Raw genomic sequence first — 14,169 nt, 5'->3', positions numbered from 1 at the left:
GAATATTCCGTTGTTTTCGGCAGCCGATGCATCAAGCTGTACGGACTGGCACCCATCCGTCCGTCATCCAGCCACCACTTCAACTACCGGCCTATTTTATTACCCGAAATCTGCCACACCCGTTATCCGTACAAGCATTCTTAGGTGTGCAAGCAAGATGATGGCTTGCCGTGGCGCTCACCTGCCGTTTACTTAAGCAATACCTCCCCTGGCCATACCGACATCCCTCCTCAGTCAAATAATGGTTTCGGATGGGCTTCCACGCGCGTCTAGATGGCGTCCGCCACCACGCTTCTGAGAGCCCAAATGACCCCCCAGTGGCGCTGCCTATCTCGGTCTTGCGGCGGCGAAGCTAGCCTTGCAGCTCAGGCCGGGGCAGGCTTCTGACTCACTATCCGCCGTGCATTTCCCAGTCGAGATACAACTTGTGTAAAAGACCAATGCGGCTTTCTGCTTGTTTTTCCCAGTCTTGAATATTCGCCAATACATATAATGTTATAAAAAAAAACGTAAGCGTTACTCGACTGTGTACGCCATGACTGACTAGGGGTTTCGTTTCAATATCTCAGCAATGCTTTTAGATTTATAACTGATTACTGGCACTGTCTATCCCATGTCGAGTCAATCGGATGGGTCGATTCATGTGGCCCCGAGAACTCAACAGTGTCAATATGATACCATTTGCTTCCATACTATTATATACACCTACACATGAGACACATGACTTGTACGAGCTATCTCTTTCGCCAAAAGTCCCTCCACCACTCTTTTAGGCCATACGCCTTCTCATTTGCCTCGGGATGAATACTAACGCTGTGTCTTCCAATAAACATATCTATGAAACTTGAGTTGGAACTGTTCCCGACATGGGTTGCGTTGCCTGTTGCCTTGCGTCCTACCGCCCGAACCTTGATTTCATCGGCGACGAGCGGCGCGACGTCTGCATAGCATGAGTTCAACTCCCTCTCCAATGAAAAGTATGGCTTCTTGGCCAGCTCGGGCGCCATCAGATTGTAGCTCCTGGTAATGTTGTTCAGATTCTGAATTGACAAATTCATGTAGGCCTGTTCCGCTTCCTCCCAGGCTGGATCACGAAATGGCCTTTGGACCACGTTGACGGCGCCGACGCCACCCGAGGCTGTTGTTGGGGTGGAATTTCCATTGACCTGAACTGTCTTTGATGTGTTTCTCATAACGTCATGATGCGTGGCATTGGAAGACACGGCAACTTGGTCCACGTTTTTGCATCTCGGATTGTGCGCCAGCTCTGCGTCGGCGAATGCTGCTGCTCGTTTCATTTGCTCCTCAAGTGTTCCCCCTTGTGAAGCTATCATCCTAGAAGCATGCCTTTTCCAATCATTCCGCAACCGCTCTCGAAATATTCTTGCAGCTTTGCGCAGTTCCTGTTGCTTTTCAATCCAGGGAGGAACAATCTCTTGTCGTTGAATCATCTTGTTCATGATATACTCTGTTGTGTCAATAAAAGGGTTGTCGCTCCTTGGATCCCGTTCCATCTCTTTACCCCGTGGTAAGTTTTTGAACTGACCCCTTGAGATGGCATCTTCTATGCGTTGATTAGCTAGCGCGGTCAGACCGGAAATTGAGACAGGGACACTCCTGGCGGCGGGCTGGAACCGCTCTCGTAGCTCCGCCTTCATCTCCTCTCGCTCCTCGTCGCTCAGTCCTTTCGAAGTTTTCATGTCCATTCCTACATACATGCTAGCCTTGTCGCGAGCACTAGCTGCCCTTTGACCGTGAGTTTGCGGCACGCTGCGCCGAATTCGTGTATCCACGACCGGCGGTTGAAATTTTGCCCCATTTTTTGACTTTAAGGGTGGCTTAGCGTCATGTAGCATCCGTAATACCGCGTCTTCGGTAGTCTCAGTGCCTGTCCAAGGACGCGAGCTGTGACTGTGCTGTGTGCTTTTCGACGCAGATGATGGTATGCCTGCTTGGGCAAGCGCGCCCGAGCGTTGCTCTTCGAACTTAGCATCTGCAATTTTATGGAGAAGCTTCTCCTTTAGCTCATCTGAAAAACCGGCATCTTCGATGGCACGCCGTCCGGATGAACCACCTGTTAGCAGAGCTTCTTCCGTAGCCTCCTCTAGCCGGCGTGCCAATGGACCTGGTTCCTCTTGCTCAGGCGAAGCGTTCTCGTTGGCTAAGTCTTTTCCGCTGTCTCGCCGCCTATCACCCCCCGGAGGGCTTCGAAAATGCCTGACAGCAGCAGGAGCCTGTAAAGGTCGAGGGTGAAAAGCCTTGGGGGCACAACACTTGGCACAGAAGCCGAGTCTCGTGATGTGATGAGAAGAGGGCATGCTCATTAATAGGCAAAAAGATATACTGAGAATAGGGGAAGCGAAGGAATGAAAATAATAGAAACGAAGAAATAATAGCGTATGGGTGCACGTAAGTCCAGGTAAATCTTGGATGAAAGTGATGATGGTCTGGATTCTGGCTTCCCGATAAGTCTCCCAGCGTCAGGTGGGGCCGGCCGCCGAGTCTGCTTTGAGAACAGTCCTGCGTAGACTTAGTCATCAGGGCACATTGAAGGTAAAAACAACGCCCATTCAGGGCGGCCTTCTTGAGAAGCATAACTACCAAGGTAGGTAGGAACTTAACTGCGTTTATGGTTGCATAGATGTCAAGCACTCTGCACATGTCCTGTGGAGGTGCTGGGTATCAAGTCCATTTTCTACAACTTTTATCGTTTCCCCATTTATTCATAGCGTTCCCTGGTTGACTTGGAGAGGATCATCGTACTTGCCTACAGACGAACACTCTAGACAGCTTCAGTTAGAGCCCTCTCCTACAACTCGGTTCGCAGTATTTATGAACTTCGCCGACCGTACGGCTCAAACGGGAACAGCGCAGAAACTATGGCTGCCACGATGAAGATGGAGGCGCAAACGTATAGCGGCGCTGATGTAGCTGTATTGGCCTCTGATGCAACCACCGCAGAGACAATTCCCATGATGCGATTGCAAGCCACGGCAACTCCATTTCCAGTTCCTCTATGGGCGCTAGGAAGAACCTCTGGTGTGTATGCATAAAGGGTGCCATAGTAAATGTTGAGGAAACAAGCTATCAAACAGGTAAAGGCCAAGTCCTGCGCCGCGGTGTTTACAGCCGTATACGCGAAGAAGAATGCCATCGTTATTAGCGCACCGATGCTCATGGTGTATCTTCTCCCGAGGATTCTCGTGTTGCACATAAACCCAGCAATAATAGGACCGGGAATACCGCAGATGTTGGTTATGGCATAATTACGCCATGTTTCGAACTGGGTTCGGTGGAACTTCAAACCGTGTTTTTCCAGGTATGTCCTGTGTTCTTATTAGTACTTTACGTGGAATGATGAAAGAAAGGGGACCCCAAGGAGGGAGGGAAAAAAAAAAGAAAAGGGGGAAGGATGGGGCGGATCAGGGGGAGAAATTAGCACAACTGTATGCTGAAAAATAAGCTGGATGATAAGGGTTTTCAAAGTGTCAAACCATGAACTTACGGTAAGAATACATAGAACAATGGGTAAGCCAGACCGATGAGAGTCCAAGAAAGCCAAATCATAAGCGTAGAGATGGCAATCTTTTTGGTCGAAAAAAGACCACCGAAATGCACGAGAGACTTTTGCAAGGAGAAACCCTTTGAGTGTTGCGCTGCTTGGATAGTTCCGCATGCCTGCAACTTTCTCCAGTGTCAAAGAACAGGGGCGATTGTACTTGGTGGCCAGGTAATGGAAGGTCTCAACCACTTTTTCGTCCTCACCCATGCCCAGAAGATACTTTGGCGTCTCTCGTAGTCGAACAACTGTAATTCGAAGAAGAGACATGGCCAGAACCAGTGCCCCCCCGGTGAAGAGGCAATACCGCCAACCCCAGTTGTCAGCCTTGGAGCAGGAAACAGCATCTACACTGCAATTCCACCTCTCAGGGGCCAGGAATCCCCAGCCGATAAATCCTGTAATAGCCTGACCAAAGCCCCACCAACATGCAAGAAATGTTAGAAGCCACTGCTTGTTACTGGGGAGAAATTCGAGGAAAACGGTGGTGTCCATGATCAAATTGCCTCCCCCGCCGAAACCCAAAAGGGCGATGAAGAGCGCGAGACTGGGCCAACTTGGCATGGCACCGGCAACGATGCAGCATACGGAGCACATGAAGAGAGAGATGTTGAAGGCGTACTTGCGGCCAATTATATCGGCACTGAATCCCCAGAAGAGGGCGCCTGACAGCATACCACAGTACACGGCAATCGTGAGAGCGTTTGCGTAGCCGTTACGGAACTCGCGATAAGCCGGCCCTGCGATGATCGACTGGAAAAGGAGAATCATGGAATCCACTGCATATCTTTGTTTTTATCAGCGTCGGACCGGACCAAGAGGGATTCCAAATGAATACTCTGGGGACATGCAAACGCCATGCAAGACTCGACTTACCCGAAACCATTGAGGAAGAAGAGCTTTAGGTGATAGGGAGTCCAGCCAATCTCGTCGATTGCCTCGAATTGTGACTGTCAGCACTACAAACTGAAAAAAATCTCACGGCCGACCGCATGACGTGAAGGTCTTCATGAATTGTGGCCCTAACAAGCAACTGCGCATCACCTGTGAGCACTTACATTGTTGACCAAGTGCATTTTCATGTTCAGGGCCGGATCGAGGTCTTGAAGCGCAAGGATATCCTCACCGTCGTGCAGTGAGGACCCATCGGCAGTACGGACAACGCCATGACCCAGCAAATCGTCCTTTTGACGTTGACCGACCTTCTCCTCCAGCTTTGCAGGGTCAATGGCCGACTTGTCCAGACTTTGATGATCCATTCTATCAGGGGGCCCAAAGAGATTCCGAGGGTTTAGAGGGAGCTCAGGCGCATTGGCAGTCGCGATAAATGTCAATGGCCCAGCCTAACAATTGCAATCCTCCCTCGCTTGGTTATGAGGCGCCAGGAATGCGGTGACGACGGGCTTGGCTGTGGCACAACTTGACCCCCAATACCCAATGCCAATGGCTTTGGATGGTTTGTTGACAGAGGTACGGCTAGAGGCAATTTACACGAGACTTCAACAGCATGACAGAAAATACCAGTCAAGCATACGAGAATCGACAAGTTGGGGGAGCAAAGGGCTCAGAAAGGGTGGTGGACAGGGACAGACAAGAGCGCCAGAAAAAGACCAAGCTCGAATGAAGTAGGAGTCTCGGGCCAAGCGGCGCTATTTAAAGCTTTCCAAGAAGTGATCCAGATGGTTCAACTTGGTCAAGGTCTGGGGTCGAGTTTGCTCTTCATCCTCCACGCACTTGAGTGTGGGCACGCGATGCCTTGCTGCATCCTCCATGACCCATGCCTTGTAGGTTAGTGCCATGTCTCCAAGTCCCTCGTCATAGCCGGTGTCCTTGGAGTGTCCTTTGGAGATGTCAACAATTAGTACGCCGGGCCCCAGACGGGGCTACGGTTCAAATTACCGCGGTGTCATTGGCGGGCCAAGAGACACGGGATGCACCTTGTGGTGATTGATGGTGACTGTCAATTGAGGGCTGATGGTTCCTGTTAACAATGCCGAGTCTGAATTGCTGGAAGCTTGCTGGCATTGGCTTGCCAAAAAGCCCTGTGGGGTCAAGATGTGAGCACTCTGTGTTAACTGGCGGGTGTTGTCAATTGGTCTGGTTGTAAGCGTCAACGTGGTGAGACGACGGTGGAGATATCAAATTGATGGACTAGACTTGGTTAGCTAAAGTGCCTAGCGGGGTACCTAGCAGGCTCCATGGTCGGCGCGTGCATTGAGAGCACGGCGCTGATAGGCTGCCTAGAGCGAACGTTGAATGGCGTCTGGTGCACGTTGCCTGGTGTGCGAGAGCTGCTCCGGTGTTCAATGTTGTGTTCCGTACCACACAAATCGATCGAGAGACTTGACGCACTTCGCCCATTGTGTCTGCGCGACTGGTCGCCTAGTGCCATGCGTGTATTTAAAGCCAACTACTTGGTGACAAGTGCTTGAGGGCCATGGCAAGAATCATCCGTCTTTATCTTTAATCCGTCCTGAATGGCAAACGTTGGACCGAGAACGGCGCCCAAGCGTTTCACATTCTCTGCGCTGTCTTTTCCGGCCAGAAGTGGACACCATACTTGAGCCGGCCAAGTCAAGGAGTCGGAGCGGAGCACTCATACCCATCACCTGTGATGTGAACCCTCCTCGATTTCTCTTGGTCCCGAGGCAGCTGTGACTAAACAAGACATGGTAGCACGGCGTTTGCTAGGTTGCGCCAGTTTACTGATTTCGCCAGCAGACGCTGGAAGATAGCGGGAAACGTTATGAGACGACTCAAGAACAAGACTGCTGAGCTTCTCCATCTTGTCAAATGACCGAAATGTCTATTCAAATGGCTGACATAGTCTATCTCGCCAAGAAGATGCAAACCTTTGTTCTGGTGGAAGATGACTCCATACCATTTGACCTGACCATGTGCCACCCGTTTTTAACATCTATCCTGTTCTCCAATGCAATTTTGAGTTCAACTCAGACGGTCCTTGATGTTCTAACCAAACGCCATGCTCCCAAAGTCAGAGTTTCCCAATGATGAGCCCTGTCAATGAGAAGGAAATGACAACCATATTACCAAGCTCGAGCCGTGGTCGTCTGTCCCGGTATCCAAAATTAAAAACGTGTAATGTGTTCTTGCTTAACCCAAAACAAAAAAGCACCATGTATACCAAAACCGGTCAACAAATTTGCGTCTGCCTCGATCAACAAGATCACACCATCAATTGACATCAAATCTGTCTTCCCTCAATTACTTCTCGTCCCAGCACTTCCACTTCACCAGTCTCCCCCGTACGGCGACGTTCTATTACCCAGCATGTTTCGCCTCTGTCCTCTTCTCTCATATAGGATACGCTGTCTGCTGATCCTTTATGGCGGTGGCCTTTCACTGGGGACCTAGTAGGCTCGCTCAGTGTGTATTCATCCGCTTGGTTGTGGACATCGGTGGAACTTCTCCGACATATCGGGCCTTCATTCATACCATGTGAACCTGGGACATCAGGATCCGAGGCGAGAGAGCTGCCGCGAACTGTTGCAACAGTCGAATGGCCACCAACGCTAACATCTGTGGTATCTTCTTCGGGTATTGCAGCTCGTGACCAGTGATCCAGGTTCATGTTAGCCATAGTCATTGTAGGACTTCCTGAGGCACTTGCTGCATCTGAATCGTAGCCCACAGTTGAAAATGCAGAAGACATCCTGCCATGACCCTGGTTTGCCTGGCTGGCTTGGCCAAATGAATTTGACATCCACGGTGAACTGGAAACATCTCCTCGGTCCGACCTCGGAGAACCCTCTCTGCTGGAGGCAAGACTGGCTTGAGAGCCACCCCATGCCCTGGATCGTAAACGAAGAAGTGCCGAGAGTGTCATTTGATCGTCTCCGCAGTCTGCCATCATGGCCAGTTGTGCTAGTCCAGGACTTTGAACAATTGGAGTTGATGTACTGAGTGGAGCATAACCCAAGCTCATGAATGAATTCCGGTTCGAGTACTCGGATCTCTCTGTAATGGGCGTAAGATTTGGTTCTCGGGATATCATCCTTCCACTGGTGCTTCGATTTAGTGCGTCTATGCCTTCTGGGCCAAAGAAGCCTCCGTTTGCATATTCATACTCCTTGAGGCTAGAGGATCCGCCGTTGTGAGCCGCAGGATGGAGGCCAGGGGGTGCGGAGTAGAACCCAAATTCTTGGCCGTACCAACCGTCGGAGTCGTTTGCCAAAGCACTGGCATTCGCCTCGGCAATAATTGCGTCGTCATCGAATTCGAAGTCATTATCTTCATCGTCATAACCACCGTGAATATTATTTTCAGGAATCTCCGAAGTGGAATCATCATCGCCTAAAGCTGGGTTGGAAGAGGGCGATGAGCTTCTCTGGAACTTGCCAGAAGCAGCTGCTCTGTGGGCAGCAGCAGCTAAAGCCGCCTGATAGGCAGCCACAGACTTGGCACCGTCACTTGCAAGTTGCGCATTTTTGTTTTCACTCCCCAATTCTGATTTCTTTCCATCGCATCCACCTGTCTCTTCCTCTTCCTGCCCGTCAGCACTGACTGACGTGTGCGCAGTCGAGCGGGAGACAACAGAATGGGCTGAAAGACGGGAGGTTATGTCCGACTCTCGCTTCGTAGAACTCTGTTGATCAGCGCGACGCAGTGATTGGGCCTGTTGAAAAGCACCAGGGACAGGCCTGCCAAACTGGTCCGTATCATTATTGTCGAAGATGGACTCGTCAAAGGGTTGATGGGCTGCATCCGGCCACGCTGCAAGATCCTCGGCAAACTCGTTCTCAAATCCAATCAAGCCGTCATCAAAATATAAATCGTCTTCCTTAACATTCCGGTAGTTGTTACTTGCTAAAGGTGCAGAGGCATCTAGAATGCCCAAACCGGATGCTCTGTGCTCAGAGGCATCATCTTCACTCGGGGCGGGCAATGGGGACGACAAAGGAAATGTGGAGGTGCCAGGGGTGTCTTTGGTCATGGCAAACCCAATAACATTGCCATCAGCATCCCGAGGTGTTATCAGCATGCCAGTACTATATGGGCTCGCAAGTGCGGATGCAGTATTTGAGCGTTGGAAATCAAAGCCCGCAAAATTCTCCTGGTCGTTGTCAGGGTCTAACTCGACATCCAAATCGTACGACTCGGGGGCTTGTTCGTCGTCAAAGTCCGCATTTACGCCGGGTATTCTCTCCTCAAAACCATCATCGTCCATCATTGCGTCATAATCAAATGCATCCTCATCAAAATCGTCGAACCTTGAATCTCGGAAGTCGTCATTATCGTTCGTTTTACGCTCAAGCTCTCGTTGCCGATGCCGTTCTTCCAGTAATTTCTCTTGCTTTGCTGCCCCGACCATATCGAAACTGAACCTAGACGATGTGCTCTTCATATGTCTGGGGATCGCAGACATTGACATCTCAGAGAAAGAGATGTTTCGCGAACGCGTTGTACGTATAGATGGGGACGCCTTTGGGCCCGTCTCTGTTTTCTCAAGCACATTGGCCTTGGAGGTAGATCGAGGCAAAATGGGGTTCTCTTCCGTGTGTGACTGTTGCGAAGTTTCAATAGATGGTGCGTTACCAGTAGCAGCGGTTGTCGGCTTGTCGGCAAAGCTTATCTTGGATTCCGGTTGTGCTCTTGACAAATCTTCGGCATGAATAGAAGACTGGCTTCCTGACGTTGTTTTGACCGATTGCGGTGCGCTTCTACGGGCATGTACTGAAGGCTCTCCAGACAAATTTGGTGCGGTAGGCTGGATTTCTTCAGAAGACGTGAGGTGTATGTCAGAAACAGAACGGGATGATGCTGGATTTCCACCATATACATCCCTTGGTTTTCTAGGTGCACTAAAATCGTGTACTCGTGTTCCTCTAATGCGAGGATCATAGGTCGGTTCCTCATCCTTATTATTCAGTGGCAGGGGGCGCAAGTCCGGCGCATTCTGGTTATTTCTCCGTCTCATCAAAAGCGTCGACATGGGGTTCTTCAAGAATGGAAGGCCTTTCTTTCCTTTCTGAGGTTCGACTGCCAGAGAACTTGACGTATTAGACAGTGTAAACGGCGCTTCTTGAGGGACTCTGGTCCCGGCAGGGCGTCGCCCGAGGTTGGATGCATTAGTTGCTTGTAAATCGGTTGGTGTACTGAACGATGCGACCTGCTTGTACTGGCTATTTCTAGAGATATCCAGAGTTGGCTCCAAATAACTAGGACGGAGACGGCCCGAAGTATCCTCCGGATGAACAAGGGCATTGCCACTACCTGTTCTATCGCCAGTCTCAGTTCTTGAGGCCTTTTGTTGCGCTTCAACATCTCTGCGATAATTTTGCAGGGCCATTCCGCCAATAAAGCCTACATCTCCATTATAGGACGAGCGCTGCGACTGATGTGGGCGGCTTTCTGGCATCAACCCGGCGCCATTTCGTCGTTCATCCCGTTCGTGTCGAGAGCCGGAGTCGTCAGAGGTAACTCTAGTGATGGGCGGTAGCGTTGGTGCAGAGGAAGAGCTTGCTGAAGCGGGCATTCCATCCAAGGGAGAGGCAGAAGCGAGCGCCACTAGTGACTCGTTATTGCTGAGGGGGGAAAGCGATTGTTGTTGGTCAGGGATAGGTGAGGTCGGGTTCGAGGTTCCTCTCCGATGAAAGCGCAGATGGGAGAGCATGATGGCGGCTCCGGTTGATCAGGGTGGCGCCGTATCGACGGCGCAAATCGGGCATTCAAGAGATGCCAACGCCGGTGTGCATGTGTCTCCGGTACGACAACAGCGCAGCATCCGAGGGAGCCTTGCTCGGCTGCAAATCATCTACGGCGAGTTGCAACGGGCCGAATCCCAAATCATAGGCAGCTTGCTCCGTAATGCCTCGAGGCTCGACGTGACGGGTGTTTGTGCGTCGACGGTGTCACGATGTCGGTCGCGTTCTGAGGAAGGCGTGGGGATGACAGCTTCGCGGAGCAGAGTCAGCCTTAACGTTGCCAAGGCTACTCGGTGGAATCGACCAAGCTATGTGGTGGTGACGTCCCGATGGAATGCTCAGCACTCCGTGCATGTGTTTTGTTTGGTATTACTTACATACCTGCCCAGATAAGTAGTAGGTAGTTAGATATGGACCTTTGGATTGCGCACAACGACGGGCAGATCTGACCGAGTACTCCGTACTTGTGTACTCAAGTAATATGGAGCACCTTGTTGCCATCCAGCTCAGGGTTATCCATGCCTCGTCCGACATGCCTTGACCAAGATCTGGCACGCACTACCCGCACTCTTGCATAATTTGTCATAACGCACAATAACTGAAGCGCTCAACCCGACGAGTTTCATTTCCTATATGATTCCAGCGCAAACTATAACCACCGAGGATTTCAAACCTGCAATCCATCCCTTGCTTCCTGCTACATGACAGTACAATCAGAAGGAACTTGGCGGCCGGATTGGCCAACACTTTGTTACATGTTAAGCGAGCCAGGATCAGTTGCCGAGTAGCTACCTAGCAGGTAGGGTAGTCATACCTAGGCCTTGCAGCAATCGTGGGCACCCGACAAATATCTGCTCAGGTCGCGGGTCGACAACCTGGGTAGCTTGCACATGGGCCTGGTGTACCGTACAATGCAGGAGGATGACACTAACGCCACCATGTTCCTTGGATAGCATGGCAAAAGGTGGTTGATCTACAATTGACTATTTTAACCTGCTTAGCTACTACCTACTTAGGTACCTAGATGGTGGCCAATCGCTACCGCGCCGCCCTAATATGCAGAGTTTCACATGGCCATGGAGTCGCGAACTTCGCAACACGTCAATGCGTCTCCCAAGTATTTGAATATGCATACGTGACCTACTCAAAGTACTAGTAGCAAGTCTACCTGCGCTGGAGTTCCGCCAGGGATTTTACTGTATCGCACCGGCTTCCTGGACCTTTGAACTCATGGTTCTTTGCGCTGTTTTGACGGCTCGACGCCGCAACCGCATCAGCTTGCCGAAAACTCTTAAATGCTCGCTGCTGAACAACCTCGGCTTCTAGATCGATTCCTTATCGTGTAGTGATAAGTTAGGTTCGAGCAACCAGGATCACTCAGTACTACTGGTCTTGTGGGCTGCCTCCAGTCGCTCATATGCTACACTCGGCAACCATCATAAAAAGGCCCATTACTCTCCTCCCCTTCCCGACATGTTCGTTGCAGAGTCGGTGCTCATAGTATTTTCTTTGGGAAACGTATCTAGCGGCAAGGATATGGTAGGTGCTCGAGGCTATGGCAAGAAGAGCCAACCCAATGGGTTTGTCAACCCTGTCATCGTCATATGTAATATAGCCTGGTCACGCTCGGACTAAGTGGTCACGGGGCGTGATCGCCACCACCAGCCTTTCCATGCTGAACTCTCGCAGCTGAGGTAGACTCCTTCTCTAATTATAAAACGGGTGACCGATGTTCAAGTGCACGAGACTCAAGCTGTTTCCAGATGACACAGAGTTGCATAGGCAGCACCTGCAAAACTGTAAGCACGGCAGGCACGTCTGAGCGTCACGTCAACCGCGAGAACATCTGACTCCTACATCCAGGTATGCCTCCCTAGGTAGTTATTAATAGAGGTTCTTTATCATCTTCTTCTTCTTCAGCAAAAGATGTCTCTCAAGATGGCGTACAAGAATTACACACCGTCAACCCTCGCCATTGCGATGCAGCTCAAAACACGAAAAGAGAACAAGTTCGACGAGATCGAGTCTAGACTCAGTCTTGCCAAAAGCTCCACGATACCACTGGCACAAGGACAGTCGCGCCTCACCAGCTGGCTCAATCGATTCAATATACTCCAGCCATTTGCGAAACCTGCTACTGATAACGACATTGTCTGGCTGCTCGATAATACCGCCTACAAATCTGTGAGAACAGGGACCTGGCAGGCCGAGTTCGTTGCCGCCGTTTTTGAGCGTGAGGACAAGGAAACGCTCATGGATATGGTGACGAGAGTTATGCGCGCAGTGGGATTAGCAGACGATGCTGTTGAACGGGACACTGTTGAAGAGAGAGTCCTTCCGTTTCTCTGGGACATTCGTCCCGCCACAATTGTCACGGCTAGCCAAAATAGCAAGGAGTTGAAGTTAGGGCCAACAAACATGAACGGGCTTACCTCGAATATGCTGAAAATCTCAAGTAGCAACAGTGGTTCGCTTGTGAAGGCGTCCACAAAGATTGGCGGTGGCCGTGGCAGCATCATCAAGATGCAGACATACTATGCCGGAGAAGAGGGTTGGGGTATCATTTCTGGTATGCGAAATCGTTTTGTGCCACCCAGCTCTGTCTCTTACTTCCTCACATCGGTGCTAAACACTGACAGCTTGCAGATATAGACGACACAATCAAGGTGACGATGACGAGTGACCCGGTCGGTATACTTCGTGAAACATTCATCAACGCGCCAGCTCCTATCCCCGGCATGCCCGAGCTCTATTCGGAGATCAAGTCCTTTTTGCCAAAAGACGCTGCTTGGTTCTACCTTTCAGCCTCTCCATATAATCTATATCCTTTTTTGAAAGAGTTCCGCAAGCAATATTATCCACCAGGTACTCTGATTCTTCGTGATTCAAGCTGGAAAACAGTGGCCGGCTTGCTTTCTGCGTTGACATTGAGAACGGAGGAATATAAGGTGGATAGGATGAAAAAAATAAACAGGTGGCTACCAAAGAGGAATATGATTGTGATTGGAGATTCGACGCAATCGGACCCAGAGGCGTACGGGGAAATGTAAGTTGAGTCTCTACCCTGATTTCTTCTGTAGATCGTGAGAGGAAGCTGATATTGTATGGTTAGGTACCGCATTATGCCAGGATGGATTAGACTCATTTTAATACGAAAGGACACCGATGTTGCCGCTGTTGGGATTGATGAGAAAAACGAGCCAGAGAGGTTTAAGAAAGCCTTCAAGGACATTCCTCGTGACGCCTGGCACGTGTTCGAAGATCCAAGAGAGTGTGTGGAGATCATTAAGAAGACTATACAGAAAGGGCACTGAGATTTTTGACAAGCCCTCTTGTGCGAATCAGAGTTCAAGAGTGGTGCTAAACGGCATTATTAACATCGGACGGGAGCAATGCAATGGTGGCCGCGCCTTGGCCCACAGCTTTTTACATGGATTGATGATGCATCCAGGAGAAAACAAGCACCCTGTCAACGAGAAAAATCAATGCCGGGACTGTACTACTTGAGGGTATAAATTTCAGACAGTTGCGGCTGAACCGATTGCTTAGCCCGAACATACTGGGAGTTGGAAGACTGTTGAGAAACGTCAGCAGGGTGCTTCCTGATAATAACAATTCGTTCTACAGTAGAAGTATTAGTATATGACGAACGCGGAATCCACACATTACTTGAGCTTGAACAATTAATACAAGCTCCCGTATTTGGCCAGGTTGTCCTGAACAATTTTGAATACATGTGAACTAAAGAATGCCTTCACCGTCCAAGGTCATGAGCCCGCGCCAGTGAAATATGCGAAATATGCACGTAAGAACAGGGCAGTAAATAGGCGTTTCAGCTTCGGGACCAAACCAAAGCAGTACTGCAACGGCAGGAGAGATATTCCGACACGGATCAAGGCAAGAAATAACTTACGGAGTATGCTTAACGAATTTTGGGAGCAGCTA

General features: G+C 50.3%; 4 protein-coding genes across 4 annotated transcripts; 1 reads left to right on the top strand and 3 right to left on the bottom strand.

Moving 5' to 3' along the window:
• Positions 1–734: 734 nt before the first annotated feature.
• On the bottom strand, positions 735–2,324 carry J3458_005258 (uncharacterized protein; the record flags this gene model as incomplete). The annotated part of the gene is made up of 1 exon (XM_007816920.2): positions 735–2,324. The coding sequence occupies one exon, from the start codon at positions 2,322–2,324 to the stop codon at positions 735–737; it is 1,590 nt and encodes a 529-aa protein (XP_007815111.2).
• Positions 2,325–3,266: 942 nt separating this feature from the next.
• FGR2 (transporter) lies at positions 3,267–4,818 on the bottom strand (the record flags this gene model as incomplete). The annotated part of the gene is made up of 4 exons (XM_066118698.1): positions 3,267–3,326; positions 3,506–4,346; positions 4,436–4,497; positions 4,618–4,818. The coding sequence occupies 4 exons, from the start codon at positions 4,816–4,818 to the stop codon at positions 3,267–3,269; spliced, it is 1,164 nt and encodes a 387-aa protein (XP_065976219.1).
• A 1,120-nt stretch (positions 4,819–5,938) lies between these two features.
• Positions 5,939–10,664, bottom strand: J3458_005256 (uncharacterized protein). The gene has a single exon (XM_007816922.2). It carries the CDS (start codon positions 10,191–10,193, stop codon positions 6,765–6,767), a length of 3,429 nt encoding a protein of 1,142 aa, XP_007815113.2. The 5' UTR covers positions 10,194–10,664; the 3' UTR covers positions 5,939–6,764.
• A 1,498-nt stretch (positions 10,665–12,162) lies between these two features.
• Positions 12,163–13,538, top strand: J3458_005255 (uncharacterized protein; the record flags this gene model as incomplete). Its single annotated transcript, XM_066118697.1, has 3 exons — positions 12,163–12,793; positions 12,871–13,270; positions 13,337–13,538. The coding sequence occupies 3 exons, from the start codon at positions 12,163–12,165 to the stop codon at positions 13,536–13,538; spliced, it is 1,233 nt and encodes a 410-aa protein (XP_065976218.1).
• Between the last annotated feature and the right edge of the window lie 631 nt (positions 13,539–14,169).

The sequence above is a fragment of the Metarhizium acridum genome, assembly GCF_019434415.1.
Source record: "Metarhizium acridum strain ARSEF 324 chromosome Unknown scaffold_31, whole genome shotgun sequence".
Lineage (NCBI taxonomy): Eukaryota > Fungi > Ascomycota > Sordariomycetes > Hypocreales > Clavicipitaceae > Metarhizium > Metarhizium acridum.
The sequence above is the reverse complement of the archived record's forward strand: the minus strand, read 5'-3'. Positions and strand labels throughout refer to the sequence as shown.

What these genes read in the sequence shown, in the direction of transcription:
- J3458_005256 (XM_007816922.2), bottom strand. Translation starts at nt 10,193, where the DNA reads ATGCTCTCCCATCTGCGCTTTCATCGGAGAGGAACCTCGAACCCGACC.